This window comes from Artibeus jamaicensis, unplaced genomic scaffold, assembly GCF_021234435.1.
Source record: "Artibeus jamaicensis isolate MK-2021 breed Jamaican fruit bat unplaced genomic scaffold, CSHL_Jam_final contig_585, whole genome shotgun sequence".
Taxonomy (NCBI): domain Eukaryota; kingdom Metazoa; phylum Chordata; class Mammalia; order Chiroptera; family Phyllostomidae; genus Artibeus; species Artibeus jamaicensis.
Window position 1 is genome coordinate 7703698 of NW_026521894.1, and position 22909 is coordinate 7726606.

A 22909-nucleotide genomic window follows, 5' to 3' on the forward strand; every position below is an offset into this window, starting at 1 on the left:
TTCTTCTGGTCCACTCCCTTGAATTGAGTCCCAGTTTCCTTTTCATCGCTATTGGTTTCCTGTGCAAGTCCATTCATTTCAATTAGTTTCGCCTTCATATGTTTGTCTAATTTGTGGCTATAATCAACCAGTTCTGTGAGGATCCTGATCACCAGTATTTTAAACTGTGTGTCTGAGAGTTTTGCTATTTCTTCATCACTTGGATTTATAGGCTCTGGGGCTTTGAGATCTTCTTGAGCCATCTTTGGTCTGTTCACGCCGGTTAAGTATGAGGAGTGGAGCCTTGGACTCCCAGGTCACTGGGTTGTGACGCTGTATGTGGGGGCGTGGTCAGAGTGGGGAAATGGTGGCCCCCTCTGCTGTTTCTTGCCACTGGGTGAGGAGCAGAGCCTTAGGTGGTTCACCAGGGTCAGGCCACTCAGAGTCACTGGGTTATGATGCTGTATGTGGAGGCGGGGTCTGAGCAGGGAAATGGTGGCGCCCTCTGCTGCCACTGGCCGCTGGGGCCTGCTCAGTCCCATAGTCTCACCGCCCATTCCCTCGCTTGTCTATCTGTGCACAAATGCATGACCACAGTCAACCGGCAGCCCTGCTCCCTCGCTGTTTCCCCAAGGTTGCTCGCTGAGTAGCTTACTAGGTCCAACCCTGCACCTGGGTTCCGCGCGCCTGAGTTCGTCTGACCTAGTTTTTCTGTGCAACCCCGCTCCACCAGCTGCTGGTTTTGCCCCTCTTACCTGTCAGGCTGAAGAATTTGTTGTTATCAGACTTCCAAAAAGTTCAATTTTCTGTGTTCTGGTTGTGTTTTCTGTTGCCAATATTTAATTGTCTCTAAACTTGGTTGTGTGAGAAAGCACAGGGTCTCCACCTATGCCTCCATCTTGGCAGAAGTCTTCCATAGTGTTTTTATTAATCAAAAGACCTTTATCCTAGAGAGCTCTATGCAGCCATATGAAGGAACCTTATAGAAAACTGTTTAATAATATATTTGATATATAGGAAAAAGGGGAATATATAACAATATCAATGAAAATATTTTTAAGATAGTAGTTGGATTATAGATAACTGGTCCTTTTTTCCCCTCTTTTCCATACTCTTACATTTTTATATAATGCCCATTATTTGAGGGAACGACCAGTCACTCATTTCTCTAGGAGGAGGCTTCCATGACTAGAGTAACTTCCCAGCCTTTCTATCTGATCCCTACTCGCTCCTCCTCGGGGTAGACAGAGGAGTAAATCATTTGACTAGAGAATGGTAATGGTATGAAATTCCATGGTTCATGCTTTTTGACCGACTAAAACTATTAGAAAGCTAGAAGCACTCGGTGGGCATTCTCTCTACCACCTTCCTATCACCAGTAATATCTGCTCCCAGATCCAAATCTTCATCTGGTGGTCTGTGCCCAGGGTTAGACTTTCTAGAAATGGTAATAGCAAGCAAGCCCATTTGACTGTATAACTAAGCTACATTCTTCCATTAACTTACCATTAATAAAGCTGAGATTTTTTTTATCTCTATCTGTTTGACTCCTATGTTTTATTTCTCAGTTTTCCCCAAACCCCAGGAAATACATAGTACTTTTGTAGAAAAAAAAAACAAGTTGCTCTCAAAATTGTAGGCTGCTCTGTGTACAAATAATATTAATAGGTACTGTTTATTAAGCACCAACCTTGTTAATTGCTTTACTGCATCATCTTAGTGAATTTTTACAATAATTTTATAATGCTGGTTCTATTGTTATCCTTGCTTTTGTAAAAAAACCAAAAACTGACAAAAACTAATATTCGTAGAGTTTAAGATTCTGTTATTCATGGAATATTTATTCCGTAATTGTAGATTCAGACCTGATACTTCAAGAAAACCCAAAAGGGAGTTTTCTGTCTAGATTTGTAAACCTATTCAGTGAACTATTAGAATAGTGAAAACTGAAATGAACTACTGTGCAAACTCCCTTCTCAGGGTTTTACATCTCTTATTTACTAATAAAGGCCTGTTGCCAACAGCTTACATTTGAACCAACTTGTATTTGCTTGTTTAACAGAGCTGCTACCCCAGATCTCCTCAGAGCCTGCTGCAGTAAGCAAAGATATCCTCTGTGAAAAAAAAATGATCCCCAGTCTACAGAGATAATTTTTAATGGCCTACTGGGGGGTGTAAGTGATTTAGGTGACAAAAATTCAGACATTCAAGCAAGTATGTGATCAGCATTTCTCTTGTCAGGGAAGGGAAAAAACTCAGACCTATGTTAAAGATTTGGCCAACAGACTGGAGAAAACAGGGGACTATGGGAGATTTGTAAAGATTATTGCTATCTATCCAGTTGTTACTACTAAAAACAAAACTGATGACTATCTTTTTAGCTGGGAGGCTGGGCAGGAGGTTGCCAGGGTTACCAGATACTAAGATGGAAAAGTAGGGTGGGGGGGACATCTATAATAATGTCAACAGTAAAAAAAAAAAAAATAGCAGCTTAGAGTTGGGTGAATGAGTCCATTGAACACTTTAAGAATTATTTTTATGCCCCAGCTGACATGGCTCAGTGAATTGAGTGCCAGCTTGTGAGCCAAAGGGTTGCCAGTTCAATTCCTAGTCAGGGCACACACTTGGCTTGCTGGCCAGGTCCCCAGTGGGGGGATGGGAGAGGCAACCAGACATTGATATTTCTCTCCCTCTCTCCCTCTCTTTTCTTCTCTCTGAAAATAAGTAAATACATAAAATCTTTTTAAAAAGAATTATTTTTACTTTAAAAGCATGAAGTTTATAGCCTTACAGAAATTACCCAGTATGTTTGCAAAGCAACCTTCAATGCCTTCCAAATTTTTCATTATAAAACCTCAATTTAAAACTTTCTCAATTGGGTGCCCTGCTCTGCCCCATCCAGGGCTGAAGCATGCTTTGGTGACAATGTGTGATGTGGTCATTCAAGGGTCTGAGCTGAGCCTCGGCTCTCTGTGTCCCCTTTGCTCTGGCCATCCTACCCCATCTCAGGGTTTTGGCAGTTATGTGTAAGCAGATAACTCCAAAATCTACTTCTCCATCCCAGTTTTAAGAATTTCCAGCCTCACATTTCTTACTTTTGCTGAGCACCTCCTTAAATTGTAGATTCCTCAATCTCTTTATGTCTAAAACTGAATTCCTGATCTTTTTACAAACCACGTGCTTCTCATATCATCAAATAGGCAGCTATCCTTTCAGAAACTCTCTTGAAAACTTGCATCATCTTTGACACTCCTTCTTTCTTAACACTCATACCCAATGCGTTAGTAGTCCAGCCAGTCAATATCTCTGGACTCCAACCCTCTCTTCTATTCCTACTTCCACTGCTTTCGCTGAGCTCCTCTTTCCCTCTCCTACATCAGCATTCCAGCACAGCGGTGTCCTTGCCCCATCCTCACTCTCCTCTTCCTTATGTACTGCTGCTCCCACACTCATCTTTACACTGTTCCATTTCAACCATATCATGGTCGTCCTCAAAGCCCGTGCTGACTCCTTATTGCTTACACGTGGAATCCAGGTTCCTGAGCATAGATTCATAGTCAGGTCTCAGCCTTTTTTGCTCTTCATATGCCCTATGCACGAGCCCAATGTTTTTCAACTTCTTTTTCATTATTGTCCCCCCACCCCCACCAGGAGGCTTCAGAGGATTTTTTTCTTAATTACCCCTCTCATAAAATGTTGTTGCCACCTATATACTGTATATTTATTTACATACTGTACATATGTTTATGTTCTGTACTTTATATTTAAAAGTAACATGTTTTTACTCTCCAAGAACCAATTTTTGCTCCATTAGGGGCAATACTTTCCTATTGAAAATGTGTACTCTAGACAAAACAAATCACTCACCAATTCCTGCATATGTCCCTGTAGATTCTAGCTTCCCAGTTCTTGCTCACTTTAGCCATTTGTCAGAGGAGTTGAAAAACGACGAGAAGATTCCCGGAGCATACTTCAGCTACTCAGTGTACTGCTCTCCTTGCCTGGGACTGACTCAACGTCTCCCACAACCACCCTCCGTTCCTTCCTGGCATTTCATGTTGCAACCCAAATACTCTGCCCTCCCCAATCCACTCTGCCGGAACTAGCTTCTTTCTGTGCTATAATAGAGTTTTCTTTATATCTCTGTTACGTTCTTCGTAATGTAGTGATTTTGCTATTTGTGGTATCTCTCCCACTGTACTATGAACCTCCTAAAGACAAGGACTAACTTCTCCAGGGTTGAATGCCTTCACACAGTAGGCACTAGTATATGTTAGTTGAAATCAGTTCACTGATACACTGGGAACAAGATAAAAGCCTACCAGCACCCATGTTAAAAAAGTTTTATATGCATGCTGAATAAATGAATACACTAATGAATGGAAAAAATTGACATAGCTCTATCCAGGTGGCTCTGTTGGTTGGAGTGTCATCCCATACACTAGAGGTTGTGGGTTCGATTTCCAGTCAGGGCACATACTAGATTTCAGGGTCCATCCCAGGTCAGGGAGCATATGGGAAGCAATTGATCAATGTTTCTGTCTCACATCAATGTCTCTCTCTCTCTACCCCCCACCTCCTCCCTTCCTCTCTCTGTAAAATCAATAAACACATCCTCAAGTGAGGATTTAAAAATGGACATACATAAGGCATACCCCTAAAACACCATAATAACACAGAAACTACCTATGAAAAAATGCGTGTTGTACAGCATTGGTGAACTAAATTGGTTCTTGCTTCACAGAAATAACAGACACCCACTGAAAATTATTTGAGTGGCTACCTGCCTAGACATATCTTAAATAATGATGATAAAGGTAAGTGCAGGACCCAGAGGCCAAAAACAAAAAGTCATTTTTGACATGATGTTTTTGTTACATCACCACTGCATAAGAAGTGACCAAATTAAGGCTATAGGCAGGAAAGTTGATCTGACCAAGTTAGTTCTGTGTAGGAAGTGAAGACCAAAGAAACAATGTTTTTTGGAAAAGGCTTGATAATTTTTGAATATATACAGTTTATGAATACGTTTAGAAAGTTCCATCATATCTTGGAAGAATACTTTCTAGGGAAACCTATTTCTGTGGTTTCATAGGATTATATTTTGCTTCAGTCAGAGGATTTAAGCATTTGAAAGTGTCACTTGTATTACTTCTCAGAAACAACTTATTAAGATGATCGAATCTTATAGAAAACTACACACAGGTTCTTTCTATTATTCTTTGCTCCGGGGTTTTCTTCTTGTGCTGTTTCTTTTCTAAAATCTTAGAACAACTTTTGTGGGGTAATCGGATTGGAGGGTGTCTGGAGGATGGAAGGTGTTCCAATGCTGCGCTAAAATTCAGCTCTCCAGCCTGGTCTTCTCACAGAGGCTGCGTGACGTGACGAGATCAGCCCCTCCTGGTCTTTCAAACGGGGTAACTTTTTTCATTCATCCAGTTTAAAGCTCTTACAAGCAATTTAATTTCCTACAGGGCCTTTCATTGAAAAGGATTAGTCATGAATCTCTTTTCCTTTGCACTAGTCAAGCTGAAGTTCTGAGAGCGAAGAGCTAAAACAAATACTGGAGCCAACTCTCAAGTCTCAGCCTCAATTAACAGCAGCATTCTGTAGGATTGTTGGTTTAACAAACACCGTAGTGGGTGGGAGAGGAAAGGGGAAGGGACGAGGTAAGGCCCGCCCCTTTGGAATGGGATTGGTTCCCTCTCTCCCTTTAGTCTGGCATCTCAGTTGGATAGGTTGAGGCAAACTTGTCATTAAGGTGGTGTCAAAATGAGCCCCGTAGGTGTGGGCTGTTCCTTAAGTTTGAGGGTTTAGATTTTCAAAGGGGCGGACTTATTATTAGTTATAGGATCAAGTTTTCTCTATCTTAAAAAATGTCAACTTAACAGGAGGCACCAAGAAGCTTAAGTGTAGCTAACAACACAGAGAAAAATGACGAAAGTTCCTCAGGGGTTTGATTTCAGTTTCCTAAACGACGAAGAAGCCAGGAAGATCCTTCAGGTGCTGGAAAGAAATGAAGAGCTACAGAGGGCAGAGAAGGACCGGATCAGGTAGGAAACTAATTTTTTCTCTCTTCCCTGGGCCTGCGCCCAGCAGTGGCCCGGGTGTGCGGGGAGGAGGGCGCGGAGCTTTCTCGAGACACCTGTCCAAGGTCTCCCAAGGAGCAACATCCGTCCGATGTGCACCTGGCCGAGTGAAATCTGCAACGAGTTTTTTCCTGAAGGACTCTGGGCGCCCGGTTGGTGTTTTTTCTACGCACAGCATCTCGGAAGGGCTCGGGAGCGAGTCAGGTCCGGCAGGATCAGGGTCGGGCGCGCCCCACCTTCGCCCTCCCGGCGCGTTCTTTGGTGCGTTTCCCTGGGAGTGGCTGCCCCCCCCCACTAGGATATGTGGGTGGGAACCCTGAGGGGCTGTCCCAGCTGGGTGCCGACTAGCAGCTCTGCCTCGCCGTGCTTGGTTGCCTCCTGGTCCATCGCAGGCGTGTGCCAGACAGGTAAAATGGGACGAGGGCGCTGCGTGGAGTGGAGTCCTGTCCCACGCGCACCCACGTGTTTACACAGCTCCTCCAGATTGTACATCCTTACCCAACATACCCGCCGTCCCAGAGACTTTCTCCACCCAAAGCGGACAGTCAGAGAGGCCGAGGAGAGCTGGCCTGTCGTTGGCAGCAAAATGGACCCTGCCCCAAGGGCTGGAGCTCCAGAGACTTGCCGAACTGTGTGGAGTAAACCAGGCTGTGGGACTGGGATTCTGGGGTTGCTGGTGATGCTGTGGGGAAGTTGCTTGGGAATTTCACCCTTGACCTTACTATGCAGGGTTGTAGTTACCAGGGGACGGAATCAAGAGCAAACTACTTAGGGATGTAAATAGCCATTTTTTTTTTCCTGCTGGGGAAGTGTGGTTAAATGCTGGAATGAATTCAAGGAATTTTCTCACCAATTCTGGAGGAGACCATCCAAAGCCTTCTCCAGTTGACTGTGGAAGAGAATTCAGGGCATCACTCTCAAACGAAATGCGGCATCAACTGGGGTTTAGAAAGCTATTTTATCTGTGAGTGATGTTATTGTTTTCAGTCGTGGCGGTGGTGGTGATGCGGGTTCTAGGTTTCCACCTCTTTCCGATGATCTCACTGCCTGCCCGGAGATACTCCACACAGGGAGACCCTGGCTGGTCTTCGTAAAAGCAATTAGAATACATCAGCCCTTAAGCCCTGTCTTCTCCACTAGATCTGGCTCTTGTGGGGGAAGTGAGTATTTGAAGTTTGAGGATGTATATTTCACACCATTATATTCTGCCCTTAGAAAAATATACCGCATCATCTCCTCAAACAGGGTAAAAATGTGCCTCGTGAACAGTTTGTCCATACCCCATGCATGTGTCCACAGATATGTACATACTGTACACAGGCACACCCAACCTGAAAAGAACGTTCGAACTGCATGCAGTTTGTCTTCAACACATTCCAAAAGGAATAAGAAACTGTTGTGGCTGTCAGTGTGTGTTCTCGGAAGCATTTCTTATCTCTGCAGGGGATGGGGCTTCCTAAGTGATCAGGAATATGTTTGGGGAAATTGAGGGGAGAATTAGGAATAATCAGAAGGAAGGGAAGCTTGCATTTTGAATGTTGTCAATGTGGCTTCTCATGAACTATACAGTCTTAGAAGCAGCATTTTTTATTTTAATATTCATTTGAGGGAATTTTGACTTTTTACAGTTGACCTGATGCTTGCCTTATGCTTCCTCTATGGAAGCCTCTAAGGCTGACTTCTGCTAAGACACATTTTCTGACTTCAGGGTGCTCATATTCTAATGGGGACACCAATAGAAAAAGCCATGATGCTAAGACAAAATCGATACTCTTAACGATCAAACTATGAAAAATAATTACTCCCCCAAATTTAAATATAAAAATAATTTAAGGAAAGTAGACACTTGGTCCAAATGTTCAAGGCAGCTATTTCTAGTGTAACACACTCTTTTCCCTGGTTGATTCCTGGGTCCCTCTATCAAATACCTGTCACTAGATAGCAGTCTGCATGGACGGTTCTGCTTGCTGACTCCTGTGTGTCAGTTTTAACATCAGGTAATGGCATGCAGAAAACACCTGAGATAACATGTCAACTTGGCTGCCTCTTTTGCTTATTTTCTTGTTATGTATGATCATCATATTTTCCAAATCAAAAGTCAGAACACATGACTTATAATTCAAGAGTATTATCTGAGACTCTAGGAGGCCTTTTTACTACATTGAGAAAGAGCCTCAAGGTCTCTTGGTTAGGACAACAAGGGACCAAATGGGGAAGTTTGGAAAGTTTGCTGGATGAGGGACAACTATGAGCTCAGTTATATCTATGCTATACTCGAGAAGTCTACAAGACGACCAAGAAGAAATACTTTAGAGTTAGAAAAATAGAGCTATAGTGTCATGTGGGGCCATATATGCCCAGAGATGGAGTTTAAACACGTGAGAATAATTGAGTTCACCATGCGGGAGACCGCAGCCTCATTCATAGCAGTGCTCCTGAACACACAGAGCTTTCCCCTGGTCTTCCTTCACTGGTACCAGACCTCATCTGGCTCCAGCTTACTAACAAAGTATTTGCATTAAATATTATAATGTTTCTAATATATAAAGTTGATTCAAATTTTTAAGAAAAATGTTAAGATTCAAACTGGCAGGCAAAAGAAACAAATCATTCGTGCTAGAATATATCCAAACAGTAAACAAAACATACAAGGAAATATTTACCCTCACAGTAAATGAAGAAAAGGAAATTGAAGTAACCTCAAGATACCATATTTTAAAAATAACATAAGAAAAGTTATTGTGGACTTGGAGTGAAATGGATAGATTCAGCAAATTGCTAGCAATATTATAAATGGAATAGAATCCTTTTGGTGAACTACACAGCAGTACCTGTAAAGCTATGCCTTCCCCTTGACCCATTCACCCAATTCCTGGATAGTTTTCATTAGTAGTAGATTGAAGTAGAAAGGACAGCCACACCAACATTCATTAAGTCCTGCCTTCTTATATAATAATAGGAATTACTATGATAATAACAGTGTTTATTGGTCCCTTACTGTACTAAACGTGTTATATGTATACAGTTAATTAATCTTCCCAGTAACCTCATTAGGTACACACTTTAATTTGCATCTCACAGAGAAGGAAACAACTTACAAATATTGAGTATCTTATCCAAGTTAAGCAGCGGAGCCAGAATTTAAACCCATTCTATCTCAGAACTATTTTACCTGTCAGCATTGAATAATCCTCACAACCATTGCTTGGGATGAGTGTCATTATTGACTTTGTGTAGAAGAGAAACTGAAATTTAGCAAGGTTAAGAGACTGTACCAAGGTCACACAGTTCATAAGTGGCAGCACTAGAATTTGAATCTAAATCTATCTGGCTCCAAAGCCTATATTTTTCCACTATAACATACTTCCTCCTGAGGAAATAATTTAGTAGAGGAAAAACAAGACATAGAGTCTCAGACATTTATTGCAGTATTACCTATAATAACGAAATAGGGAAATTTCAAATCTACATCTCCAGTAGAGCACGGTCATTACAAAGGGCAACTATGAAGAGATCATTTTATCTCACCCAGTGTGATATTTTAGTTCTATATTGCTGACTACCTTGTTGTTATATAGACACCTCAAGCATTTCATGGATACAACTGTGGGGAATGCAAGTATGACATTGTTTTGTGAAACAGCCAAACACAAAATAGTGTCTGTGTTATAGCTGCACTTTCTTCAGGACATTCGTGATGTGCACCGCAACTGGAAGAAAAATGGGCAAAAATCTGTGCTTCTCCTTTAGATTAATCTCTAAGGCTTGATACAGCTTCTGGCACATGGTGAATGTTCAATGAATGTTTATGCAGGCGAGATCCCGCCCTGGCAGCTGTGAGAGGCAGCTTCTGGAACACTGCCAAGGTGGAGAGTCAGACCCGGGGGAGAGGACATATGGCAGGCCGGGCAGGAATTAATCCTGGGCACATGTCACCTGAGGAGCCTCTGGGAAGGCAGATGAGGGGAAGGGTAAAGGATTTCATGTCTCAAAGGCAGGGACAGGCAAGGAGCTTGCATGTAATTGGCCTCCAATAAATACTTGAAGGAATTAATAACCTGTAGTGGCTGAAGTGAGAGACTTCTGCAGTGTGGAGACTTTCTCCCCATCTCTAATACTTCAAACATCCTCTGCCCAACCAGACAAGATTTCTCTTTCCTTTGAACCATGTAACACCTTGTAATCTCCATGTTATATTTATCTGGTTGAGTGTAAGATAGTGCTATAGAAATACTCTCAGAGTCAGTTAAAGAGGTAGAAATTGCCACTTAAAATTCAATCTGACAGTTCTGCTTCTTGCTTGATTGTGGAAAGGATTTTTTCCTGGAAATATTCACTTGGGCATGAATTCCCAGGACTTGCACAGTCTGTCGTTCTAGCCACAGAGAAGAGAGATAGCTGAGGATTTGAATCACAATTTACTGATTCTGAAAACTGTCTTGGGAAAATATACTACCTATCACTCCCACTTCCACCCCCCACCCTACCCACTTCCATCTCATAAATGTAACTGAAATGGAAAGTACTAAAAGATTATAGCCACTAGTCGGCTTGCCAAAGAGATGTCAATAAATCAAAAATGTTTACGTACAAGATGTTACAGAGCCTAGGGTAATCAAGTTGAAAAATGGCAGGTCTAGATTTGCACTATCTTTGCTCGATGGCAAGTCTGCAGTTCAGGAGGGTTTTTCCAGAATTTAGTTGTTTGTGAATGATTTACACTGGTGTCCTTGAGTTATAACTCAGTCCTCAGATGGACTGTATAAATCAAAGTGGTGAAGTAGTTGGTAGCTAGTGGAAGCATCAGCATCCTGCAGAGATTAAAAGACAGATACACAAGTTTCTTGTCTCTCCTAAGCTTTCTGCCTGCTCCCTGCTCTTCCAGCCTGTGAAGTCTGCCTCTGGCTAAGCGATAGACTTTCAAGAAACATCAGGTGCCAGACACTGTGTTGGCCCTGAGGACATGGCAGAAAATAAAAAATGGATTCTGCCCCAGATGGCTTCAGTCTATGGAATTTTTTGGTTGGTGGTAAATCCTGCGAGATGAAAGTGTTCTTATACAGAGCCCTGTGTGGTCTGGAGAAGGGATGATGAGACCCACCTGGCCATCGCAGGCGTATCCTAGCGGCTCGAGTGTTCTATAATGATTAGCGTCCTGGATCTCCGAGGTGTCTGCACTTCCCAATGATAACCCAGTTTTGTCCATTCCTTTAAAGCGCGGGGAGATCTTTCTCTCAGACATATCCTCCTGTCTGTTTATTTCTGTGGGTTGGTCTCCACAGACAACACAGGTGGAACTACTACAACATCTTAAGGTTGGGAAAAGTGTTCTTTTTAGGGTTTGTGACATTATAACTCTTTTAAATATTTTGTTTGTTTTTATCCTCATCCTAATCAGACAAAGCAAGTATTTTTTATCTTTTACAACAGCTAGTAACAACAGTAATAATAGCTAATACTTGTTGAGTACTTGCCTCCGACTGGGGATCAAACCTGCAACCTAGGTATGTACCCTAACAGTGAGTGGAAACCACAAACTTTTGCTGCATAGGACAACACTCAAACCAGCTGAGTCACCTGGCCAGGGCATCTGTGATAAAGTCTTAATGTGCATTATTCCATTCGATTCACAACAACCTAATGAGTTAAGGGATTTAAAAAAATCTCCATTCTGCAGAGGAAGCTTAGAGAGGATAAGTAACTGATTGAGATAATGCTTCTAGGAAGTATTGGATTCGTGGGCTCCATTGACACTTAATCTCTGCACCTCCCACAATGAAGTACAAAGAGTCAAAGGGATTATTCTCACTTTGCCCCTCGAGCTTGCAACAGAACCAACACTGACCTCATTTCACTTTAAAACTCTTGCTATTTCCACTGACCATGAAATAAGTAAAAATATGATGACCATTTCTTTTGATAATAAAGAAATGCAAAAGTGTTTGCCTTTTTTACCTCTATAAATAAGACTTTTAAAAATAATTTGTTGTAAAAAAATACCTATATGTTTGTCTGCCCTTTTCTTTATAACGTTTTATGCATTAGTAGTAGTAATGTATTTGTGACGCAGTTGGTTTCTGTATATCAATCCTGAGTTCCTTATAGTCGAGGATTGTCTAAGGGATGGAGAGAGGGGCTCACATACCTAGTAGATACTCAAGTTCTAATTAAATGAACCTTTACTTCTGTGAGGAAATACAAAGTAAGGAAAAGAAAGATCTGGAGAAACCACATGAAGGACAAAGAAGTTCAGGTTAAGGTTCGTCAGAAAATACTTCTCCTCCTGTTACCATACTTTGTCTCAAAACCAAGAACCAGCTTGCTTAGAGCCTAACTGTGGCAATTTGAGCCTGTTTTTCTGCAGTTAGTTATTTGCACAGGCTCACCTTCGTCTGCTTCTCAGGAATGTTTCCTTATTGGCATTGCCAAGGGCCCTATTTAAAGGTTGTACTTAAAATATCACCTTAGCTTATCATAGGCACCAACTTCCTCAATCCACTGTGTGTTAGACTTTCTAATAATGAAAGAGGGAAATGGGGGCTACAGTGACCAAACTCCCCACTCCCCATAGAAATTATGTTTTATATTTATATCAAATTTGCCTTGGTTTCAACTTTAAAATGATGCATTTGACAGCAGTTGAGGGAGGAAGAGGGCTGCAGGGAGGTTGGGGGTGGATACTGACCTGGCAGGCACTGCTCTGCTCTCCAGATCTGCTCTCCAGGTGTCAGCAGGGGGCCCTGCTCCCTCTGAAGACACCTGAGAAGAATCTGCCTGGGGAATCTCTCCTAGCTTCAGGCAGTTCCTTGGCTGTAGCAATGTAGCTCCAGTCTTCACAGAACACTCGCCCTGTGGGAGTATCTGTGTCCCAATTTCCCTTTTTTTTTTTTATAAGGACACCAGTCCTGTTGGATTAGAACCTATCCTGATGACCTCATTTTAAGTTGATTACTTCTGTAAAGACCACATCTCCAAATAAATTCATATTCAGAGGTACTAGGGGGTAGGATTCCAATATATAAATTAAATATTTATCTGGAGGGTACAAATTTAACCCTTAGGAGTAAGGCTGATTCAATGGTTTAAAATAAAGTACTGTAAACCATTATATCAATAGTTTAAAAAAGAAAAATGTGAGGGCAACTTTGCCCGCAAAGTCCGTCGATTCCCCCCCCCCACCACCACCAACCACAGATGAAAGTGAAACTATCAAGACATGATCCGTTTGGGGAGGAAAGGTGGCCTATCCCTCAGAGGAGAAGGGCCAAGAGCCCCTTCCTCAAGGGTCTTTTATTGAGTTCATTTGCACAAGAATACAGGTAAGGATCAAATAATAGATAGCATTCAAGGAAGTATGAGGGCTTATTCTCGGTCAGAGTCAGATAGCTAATGACCCATAAAACTTTGAGGAACAAACTTCTTGTTTGTACCCTTATCATTTAAATGAGAGCATTCTAAACAAAGCTGGTTTCACAGGATTTTACATATTCAGTCTTAGGCCTGATCACCCTGGGGAACCTGCCCTTTCCAGCAAAGGGCTTCACTGCCTTTCCCATCATAGGTTTTTAGGCTTAAGTGGATTAGAACCAGGAAGCACTTCTCCCACATGGAAATGGGGACTCAGGCTATGTCACAATAGCTGGGGGGGGGGGGCGAGGGTCCATCACTTCCTCTTTGTTTTAGCCCCCCCCCCCAGTCCTTCCATGATGGCCTCCCAGGTGATCGTGTCTGGCTCAGGTTGCCCTCCCTCTGAGGGGTCTTACCTGTCATAGACTAACCGACCAAGCACTGGGGGCAGGGGACAAGCTTTGTCTCCTTAGTGGCTCACATTCCAGAGGTTGCTCACTCAGCCTTAGCCATGGGGGGCAGTTACAACTCCTGAAACCAGGCAGAGTGGTTCCCAACAGAAAAACACATGATTATATCAATTGATGCAAAAAAAAAAAGCATTTAACAGAATCCAACATGCATTCATAATAAAAATTTTCAGCAAAGAAGAAATGAAACCCAATGAAATGCATCTATGAAACAACTTACAGCCAACATCGCACCAATGGTGAAAGACTGAATGCTTTCCCCCAAGATCAGGAACAAGGCAATCTCACTCCTACTCATTGAGGTCCTCGCAAGTGTTAGGGAAGGTAAAGAAATAAAAGGCATACATATCAGAAAGGAAGAAGTAAAACTGTTCCTAAGACTGTCTGCAAAGAAAATTCCCCAAGAAAACTACTAAAAATTTAAAAAAAAAAATCCCAGAACTAATCAGTGAATTTAGCAAGGTGGTAGAATATAAAATCAATACACAAAAATCTATTGTTTCCACATACTAGCTATGAACAATTAGAAATCTGAATTTTTAATTTTTACAGAAAAACAAAACAACTGAATAGACAAAACAATTCTGAAAAAGAAGAGTAAAATTGGAAGACTCATACTACTTGATCTTAAGACTTCCTATAAAGTTAAGGTAGTATAGTGCTTGTGGAGGGGAAAATATATGGATTCAGGGAGCAGAATTTAGTCCAGAAAGAGATCCCAGAAATGTAGCCAATTGATTTTATAAAAGGTAGGAAGGCAATTCAAGGAAGGGTAGACTTTTCAACAAGTGGTGTTAGGATAAGGAAGTACAAGGATAGAAACATTTTCATTACCCCAAAATAAAACACATTAAATAGTGACTCTCCATTCCTGCCTTCCCCCAATTGCTGGTAAGCACCAATCTGCTTTCGGTCTCTGTGGATTTACCTATCGTGGGTGTTTCATATAAATGGAATCATATGAACGTAACCTTTCTGCGTCTGCTTTACTTAGCACAGTGCTTTTGAGGCTTCACCCACCTCGCAGCATTGTTCTGTTCTTCATTTCTTTTTATGATTGAATGATATTCTATTGTATCTAGGCACCACAATTTGTTTATTTATTCTTCTGCTGATGCACATTTGGGCTGTTTCCATCTTTTGGCTTTTATATATAGTGCTACCATTAACATTCATTTACAGGATTTGAGTTTCCTTTAAGTATATACCCAGGAGTGGAATTACTGGGATATTTGGTAATTCTGTGTTTCACTCTTTAGGAAGCAGTAAACTAGCTATATATACTTTATATATTTGTTGTTATACTCTGTATATTTTTATTTATGTAATATCTAACATAAAAATAATAATTTTTTGAGCTTTACTTTTTTTACTATTTACTTATTTATTTACTTACTTACTTACTTATTTTTTTTAATTTTTGTTGAAGCATGGTTTTCTACCTTTTGCTCCCATCCCAGCCTACCCCACCAGCCCTCCTCACCTCCCTCCCATTTCCACCCCCCTTGTTTTTGTCCATGTGTCCTTTGTACTTGTTCCTGCAACCCCTTCCCCTTTCCCCCTGAAATTCCCTCCCCTCCCCTCTGGTCACAGTCAGTATGTTCTTTATTTCAGTGCCTTTGGCTATATTTTGTTTGTTTGTTTTGTTGTTTAGGTTCCTGTTAAAGGTGAGATCATATGGTATTTGTCTGTCACCACCTGGCTTATTTCACTCAGCATAATGCTTTCCAGTTCCATCCATGCTGTTGCAAAGGATAGAAGCTCCTTCTTTCTTTCTGCTGCATAGAATTCCATTGTGTAAATGTACCACAGTTTTCGGATCCACTCATTTACTGATGGGCACCTAGGTTGCTTCCAGCACCTGCCTATTGTAAATTGTGCTGCTGTGAACATTGGGGTGCATAGGTTCTTTTGGATTGGTGTTTCAGGGTTCTTAGGATATAATCCTAGCAGTGAAATTGCTGGGTCAAAAGGCAGTTCCACTTTTAGTTTTCTGAGAAAATTTCATACTGTTTTCCATAGTGGTTGTACCAGTTTACAATCCCACCAACAGTGCACTGGGGTTCCCTTTACGCCACAACCTCTCCAACACTTGTTGTTTGTTGCTTTGTTTATGGTGGCCATTCTGACCTGTGTGAAGTGGTATCTCATTGTGGTTTTAATTTGCATCTCTCTTATGGTTAGCAATATTGAGCATCTTTTCATGTATCTTTGGATCCTCTGTATGTTCTCCTTGGAAAAGCGTCTGTTCAAGTCCTTTGCCCACTTTTTAATTGGGTTGCCTGTCTTCTTAGAGTGAAGTCGTGTGAGTTCTTAATAAAAATATGGAACGCTTCACAAATTTGCATGTCATCCTTGTGCAGGGGCCATGCTAATCTTCTCTGTATCATTCCAATTTTAGTATATGTGCTGCCAAAGCGAGCACTAAAAATAATCTTTCAAACTGACTTATAGTCAACATTATTTGTGGCTGTATACTATATTCTACTGTATATATTTTATAATTTAGTTAACCCATTCCGGTAGTTTAGCTTTGATTTTATTATGATTTCTTTCTTTTGCTTTTTATTGCTATGCTAAGTAACCTATGACAAACCTTTGTGTTTACATTCTTAATTCAACTTAATTTATCTCCTTAGGGTAAAATCCACAAAGTAAAATCATTAGTGTATAATATAAGTATTTTCTAAATTTTTGTTACCAAATTGTTTTCCAACAATTCTGTTCTATCAAATTGCACCCTAACTGGCCATGTGGGAGGCCTTGGATTTTGCCATAGCTTTCTCAACACTTGGTGGTTTTATTGCTTTTTAAAAATCTTTACTTACTAATTTTGCAGGCAAATAGTTCTTATACTTTACTTAATTTCTAACAATGGTTATAATGACCTTGAACTTTTTTCATAGTTTACTATTCATTTACATTTCATGATTTATGAATTGCCTATTTATATCTTTGCCCATTTATGCTTAAAGATTTGTCTTTGGAATGCTTCTTGTCACAAATAACAGATCTAACCAAGGCTTTTACAAATTGGGGACAAACTTTTCTGACATAAAAAGACCTCTGGAAGTGGGCAATTGCAAGCTGGTTTAGTGGCGTAGGAGTGTCATCACGGTATACTTGGCGATGCAGGACATCTGCAGCTCCTTGGAACATCACGTCTGTGTTCAAGGCAGGAAGAGAAGGCCCAAGGCTGAGCCAACTGCATCTGTCCCTCTTATCTCTGAAGTAATACTAGCTTCCCCACGTGCCATCCCAGTAGATTTCCCCTTATGTTTCATTGACCAGAACCAGGTCATAAGGTGACCCTAGCCTGCAAGGGAATCAAGAAATAAAGGAGTGAATTCACATGTCAGGCTTAGACCAACCATGATCCACTCCCCAGAACTGAACATTTTGGTGCCCAGGACAAAACCAGGCAGGAGGATCCTGGAGGGAGTGGATGCTAGAACACACCCAACACTGACACAGAGGCTCAGTGTGGGGTTTTTCTTACTGATTTGTATGTTTCCTTATACACTAAAGAAACTGACTTTTGTCCTATTGACTACAATATAGTTTCTGGTTTTCACTTTGTATGTAACTTCTTTTTCTCTGAAAATAGAAGGATTTTTTATCCATGGTGGGGGATGGTAATAAAATGTACCTGGTTTTAAAGATTTGGGGAGATTTATAAGAATAAAAATTTTTTCTATCTCGAGATTAGATCAGCATTCACCTCCAGTTTTTTAAATCTTTAAACATTTTTTTTTTACTTTTTATTGACCTAATGTATATTTATCTATAGTATTTGCAAATAAGTTAAAAGGTGTGGATAATTATATAAATTACTTTTTCAAATAGCTAGCAAATTGTCCTGGTACTATTTAATTCCACCTGCTTCTAAGGCCCATGATTATTCCTTTTAGAGAAAGACCTTTGAACAACCAAACAGTGACGACAAAGAACTGATGAGGCAAATGCTACAGCATCAATTTTCATGAAACCTAAGAAGGAAGTTGTAGAGAAAAGGCTTTTTGTACAGAGAAATTGGATTATTTGTTATACATATATAATTGCACACAGTTAATGGATCATATTTCCATTTCCTTCCTCTTCCCATTTCCTTTGCCAGGTAGCAAGCCCAATGGAGGGTAGACCATCCATCTTGAGATCTCCATCAGGGGACTTGGTTGTCATTTAGATCTGGTTCTTTCGCTGTTCGAACTAATACCCTGTGGTGTGGTATGAGTTTTTAACTTATAATAAAATTAGTGTACTTTAAGAATTACTTAGTCACAAAGATAAGCAATTAACAAGATTACTAGACATACAAGCAAGCGAAATAAATGCCTCACATGTCAATTTAATGTTTACTCTCAAAGGGGAATTGGGAAAGCTCTTTAGAAGACCATTGTCCTCATATCAGTCAGGGTCCCACCAGGAAAACAGAAACTACTCATTATTTAAAAAAAAGAATGCATCACAATGAATTGGTTACATGGTAATAAAAAGAGGCAGAGAAACTATTGGGACAGTGAGCAAACCAGAGACTGACAGCAGCAGGAGGCCCGGAGGCAGCAGTGTGCTGGTGGCAGGCTCTGCTGGAGAAAAAGTCTTGATTTGTAGCACGGGCCAATTTGAAGCTAGCAACAGTTTAACAACCAGCTTGCAAAACTCTTAAATATTTAACAGCCTGCTCTTGTGAGTCAGTACAAGCCAGCTCTACCACACCACTGGTTGGACAGGAAAAGGGAGCAGGTGGTGTTATCCAAGCCCACAGGCTGGTATCCCCTAAGAGAAGCTGGCTGGGGATTTGGAGATGTCGGAGAGACGATCACTGCCAAGAAGTTCTACATGAGACAGGGGAAAAGGAGAGACACTTTGGCTTTTTCTTTCTTGCCCTCTAGTCTCCAGGCAGTACCTGGCTGCAGCCAACTGGAAGCAGTTGACCAGGACTGTGAGCCTGGGAAATGCAGCTCCAGGGGTGTCTCCCAGCAGGGCAGAGCAGAGCAGGGGAAAGGCGATTTCTTGTCCTCTTCTTTTCTCTTCCATTCTGTTGTCCTTTTCTATCATCCTTTAGATTCTGCATTTTCTCACTGCCTTATATTGCTAAGGCTGTGCTTTCCTGCCAGAAAATTATCCTGAGTTTTCCTTCCCTTTATCCTACACTGCTGTTCATGCCCATTCTATGCTCTTTTACAGCTTCTCTTTTCCTTCTTCACCTTTTTTGGAGTTGTTCTGTTATGTTCTTGCTTCTTTGCGCTATTCCTTCTACCCGCCTTTCTGGATATTCTCCTATGTAGTCTCCACCATGCTCGGGTGAGTCAGCATTTTGTGTCACTCAGGACACTCAGGGAAAGTCACTGAGGGCACCATTGGTGGAGAGAGCTTTGCCCATGGAGTGAAACTAGAATTTGAAGGACTTGGGGAATCAAGATGGCTCGAGGGATCAGCTACTCATGCAGCTTGCATATCATAGCCCACACCACCCTTCTCCCAGGGTGCCTTTGATTTCTTCTCATGGTGTTGCTGCATTCTTCAACTGGCCAATTCATTCTGCATCATGTGGTCCAGATTCTGATGCTCATGGCTGCCCATGCCAGGTCACCTGATGCATCTCTGGCCCACCTGTGGTTGGGCTGCCCTAGAGTCAGGCATCCAATCTGTAGCATTGCACGGGGGCTGGGTTTTCTAAACAGTGGCTAGAGCCTGTCCAGCTCATCTAAAGGTGATGTAATGGTGTGGCAGGCACTGGGATTTACCTGTCCAGGATGGGGTTGCACTTGCATTCACATATGCACTCTGCTTCTCCCCTTTCTGTGCCTACTTGTGCACTAAGATGCATTTGGTGTGTTTCCTTCAGTAATGACAGGTTTTGGCCCACAGACTCTGCTAAGACGGAGATTCTCAAACCTGGCTGAAATGACCACTGTGTGGGGAACTCTCAAAAACCACCAATGCCAGGCCCCACTGTACATTCCTGCTTAACTGGTCCCAGGTTTGGCATGGGTATTTTTTATAAGCTCCCCAGACGATCCTGAAGTATGCTGAGGGATCCCATCCTGGCTGCCTGAGCACGGGGCACTGACTTTCTGTCACATCTTTCCTACACTCCACACCTTTCCATGAGTTGAGGGATGGTTGATTCCTCAGGAAACCCTGTGGTTAGGCAGGGAAAAGCTTGGAGTCCTAGCAAGAACAATCAAGAAGGTTATGCCTCACACAAATATAATACATCTTGTTTCTAGTACTTTCCCACTTTAAAATTGCTTAGTGGGATCAAAAGGACCATCTGTCCCTGGAGCTATTTAGTCTGGCAACTGGAAGAATTGCTTTTTACTTTCCATTGTTTTTATTTTGTTTTACTGCCCACTAAGTATGTGTTACTCATAAACACAAGTGCTGTAACATCCATGAGCTCATTAGATCAGGACTGGTGAACTCACTTCCTTGAACCCAGCTATAATCATGGTTTCTTCACGGTGGCTGTTGAGTGGTTATGTTCAATGTGAGAAAACAGGAAATGGCTCGAGAAAGGCAACATGGAAGGCCAGAGAGTTTCTGAAAGGCTAAAGCGGCCTGGCTTTAATCCAAACTGGCCAAAAGAAAAAAGAATTAATCAATCTCTCTCTCTCTCTCCTGATTCAGGAATACTTGACTAGTAACTTATTAAATATATGTAATACTTACATGTAAGCCTACCATGCTCAGTTGATCCCCTCCAATATCTTTTAAGGCAGATGCTACTATCCTCCTTTTTTCAAGGTGAGATACGATCTTTATATTTCTCTTTTCCCAAAGAGCCTCCAGACCATAGTAACACCCAGGTGAGGACCTGGGACTAGAACACAGGATTCCAACTGTCCCTCATGGCACTCGTGCAGCATGGCCTGTGGCTCTACAGGTGAAGTGATCCAGACACAGAGCAATGGACCTGTGTGCAAACGTGTAGATTCAAAGGGAAGTCAATACCTTAGCTTTAAGGGCGTTAAATAGCAATGAGTGATCGGGTAGAGGCAGTGTTACAGAACCCCGCCAATACTGTTCTGGAACAGCTGTGGGGTTTGAGTGCCCACCGCCAAGAAGTGTGACTCCCAATACAAGAGTCTGGTGAATACGGAAAGGGGTTGTTTGTTTAAGGGTGTACAGATTTAAAATACTGGCAGATTTCTGCTGTTAAGTCCCACTCCCTTTAAAACACCCCAAAACACATCATCCTGTCCCCAAACCAGGCCAGTTTTGGAATGCACCACTCAGAGGTACCGTCTTTCAGAAAAGGAGAAGTCGAAGCTCAGCATTCGTAGCAGGAAGCCCCGCCCTGCGGTCAGTGGGCTTGCTGCTCCTCGGCCCCTCAGTGAACATCCTGCAGGTGCGGCTGTGATACAGGCTGGAGGGACCATGGGGCAGAGAGGAGCCTTAAAGACAGAATCCTCAGGGGCTCCCAGACAACCTCAGTAAAGTTTTGTGGGTTTTAATTAAGTCCCCTACACAGCCAGTATCTTCATTTAAATCGTGATAGTGCCCAGAGAGCAACGCAAGTTTTTTGGTTTGTTTGTTTGGTCTTTTATTTTTAGGACTTTAAACAAAACTTTTTCATCCTATTTTTGAAAATGGTCATTGTGTATTTTATGTGTAGCTCTTTCCCTTTCTTCCAGATGCTGTTTAGGTATATAAAAATGACTTTCTGGCCCTGGCTGGTGTAGCTCAGTGGATTGAGCACGGGCCTGTGAACTGAGGGATCGCAGTTCAATTCCCAGTCAGGGCACATGCCTGGGTTGCAGGCCAGTTCCCAGCAGGGGAATCACGAGAGGCAACCATACATTGGTATTTCTCTCCTTCTCTCCTTCCCTTCCCCTCTAAAAGATTAAAAAATAAGATCTTTAAAAAAGTGACTTTTTGGACTATGCATATTTGAGGTAGGTCTAGGCTGTTGGCTGAAACATTTCATTTGCACTTGAGCTTGCACTTTGCAGGTCCCCTTCAGAATCACCAAAGGCCAAGTTAAGAACTCAGCTTGCTGAAAATTGTCCCCTGAGCATACTGGTGCCTCACTCCTCAGAACAGAAAGCAATGGGGCTCAGCTGCTCGGAGACTTCTGAAAATGGCCTTTCCCATGGGGAGTATGTCAGGGAGGAGCTAGCCTCTGGTCCACTACTTGCTGGTGTCTCTTCCTCCTTAAAGACATGTGGCTCCCCTATTCTCAGCCAACCCCCAACCCGCACCCCACCAAAATGCGTTCTTAGTTACAGGTTACGCTATAGCGCTGGCTCCACTGAAGACAACTGGAAGACCAATAAATTAGGTCATGTCTGTCCACAGATGCTTAATTGCTTTGCCAATGTCATCCAGGCAAAGCTCTTTAAAAGGTTTATGAGTAACATATTCCCTCCAGGGTAGCTATCTCCACCTTCAAAGCCACACAGGACCCACCCTCGCCTAGTTCTACCGAGCACTGTACACACCCAGTTTTACTGAGCTCTGGCTCCAGTTTCTTCCCCAGTTTTGCCTCACTTCCCCCAGGTGTCAACTTACAACACCTCTTCCAGGACCTCTTAAGGCGAGGGGGATCATGGGAACAAAGTGATACAGTCAACTGTCAAAATTAAGTGCTGGGAGGAGCATTGCCATTTCACCTCTTTCTTGTAGAGCTGCCAGATGTGACGAGCTTCTCCACTTGCAGCATTACACAGTCATCTCTGGGCCCTTTGGCCTTGGACCCTCCTCCAGCATCAGGGGTCAGAGGTCAGGTGCCTCTGTGTTCCTCTTTAGAGGGAGAGCCCCACAGGATAGAATTCTTGTTTTTCTCTATCATGATTTAACAACATTTCTTCTAAACATCAAACACTCATTCATTTTGCAGATACACTGAGATCCTACTGTGAACCTAGTGTCAGAGATACAAAAGATGCTCTGTACAATCTCTTAGTGTAGTGAGGGAGATGGATTTAAACAGAGTACATTCGCCAAAATGCAACAGATGTTAAGAGAGTTACACACGGGGATACAGAGATCATTAACTGTGTATGAGGTCTTAGGGAA

At 42.1% G+C, this 22909-nt stretch overlaps 1 protein-coding gene and 1 non-coding gene across 2 annotated transcripts in view; one reads left to right on the forward strand and one right to left on the reverse strand.

Moving 5' to 3' along the window:
- Nucleotides 1–5729: 5729 nt before the first annotated feature.
- EXPH5 (exophilin 5) overlaps nt 5730–22909 on the forward strand; it is an 85307-nt gene continuing 68127 nt past the window's right edge. Inside the window, exon 1 of the mRNA XM_037158847.2 lies at nt 5730–6032. Coding sequence (XP_037014742.2) covers nt 5914–6032 — 119 coding nt within the window. The 5' untranslated portion in view covers nt 5730–5913. The remainder of the gene's footprint in view (nt 6033–22909) is intronic.
- On the reverse strand, nt 16204–16310 carry LOC119059265 (U6 spliceosomal RNA). The gene has a single exon (XR_005084386.2). It is a non-coding gene; the product is annotated as a U6 spliceosomal RNA (small nuclear RNA).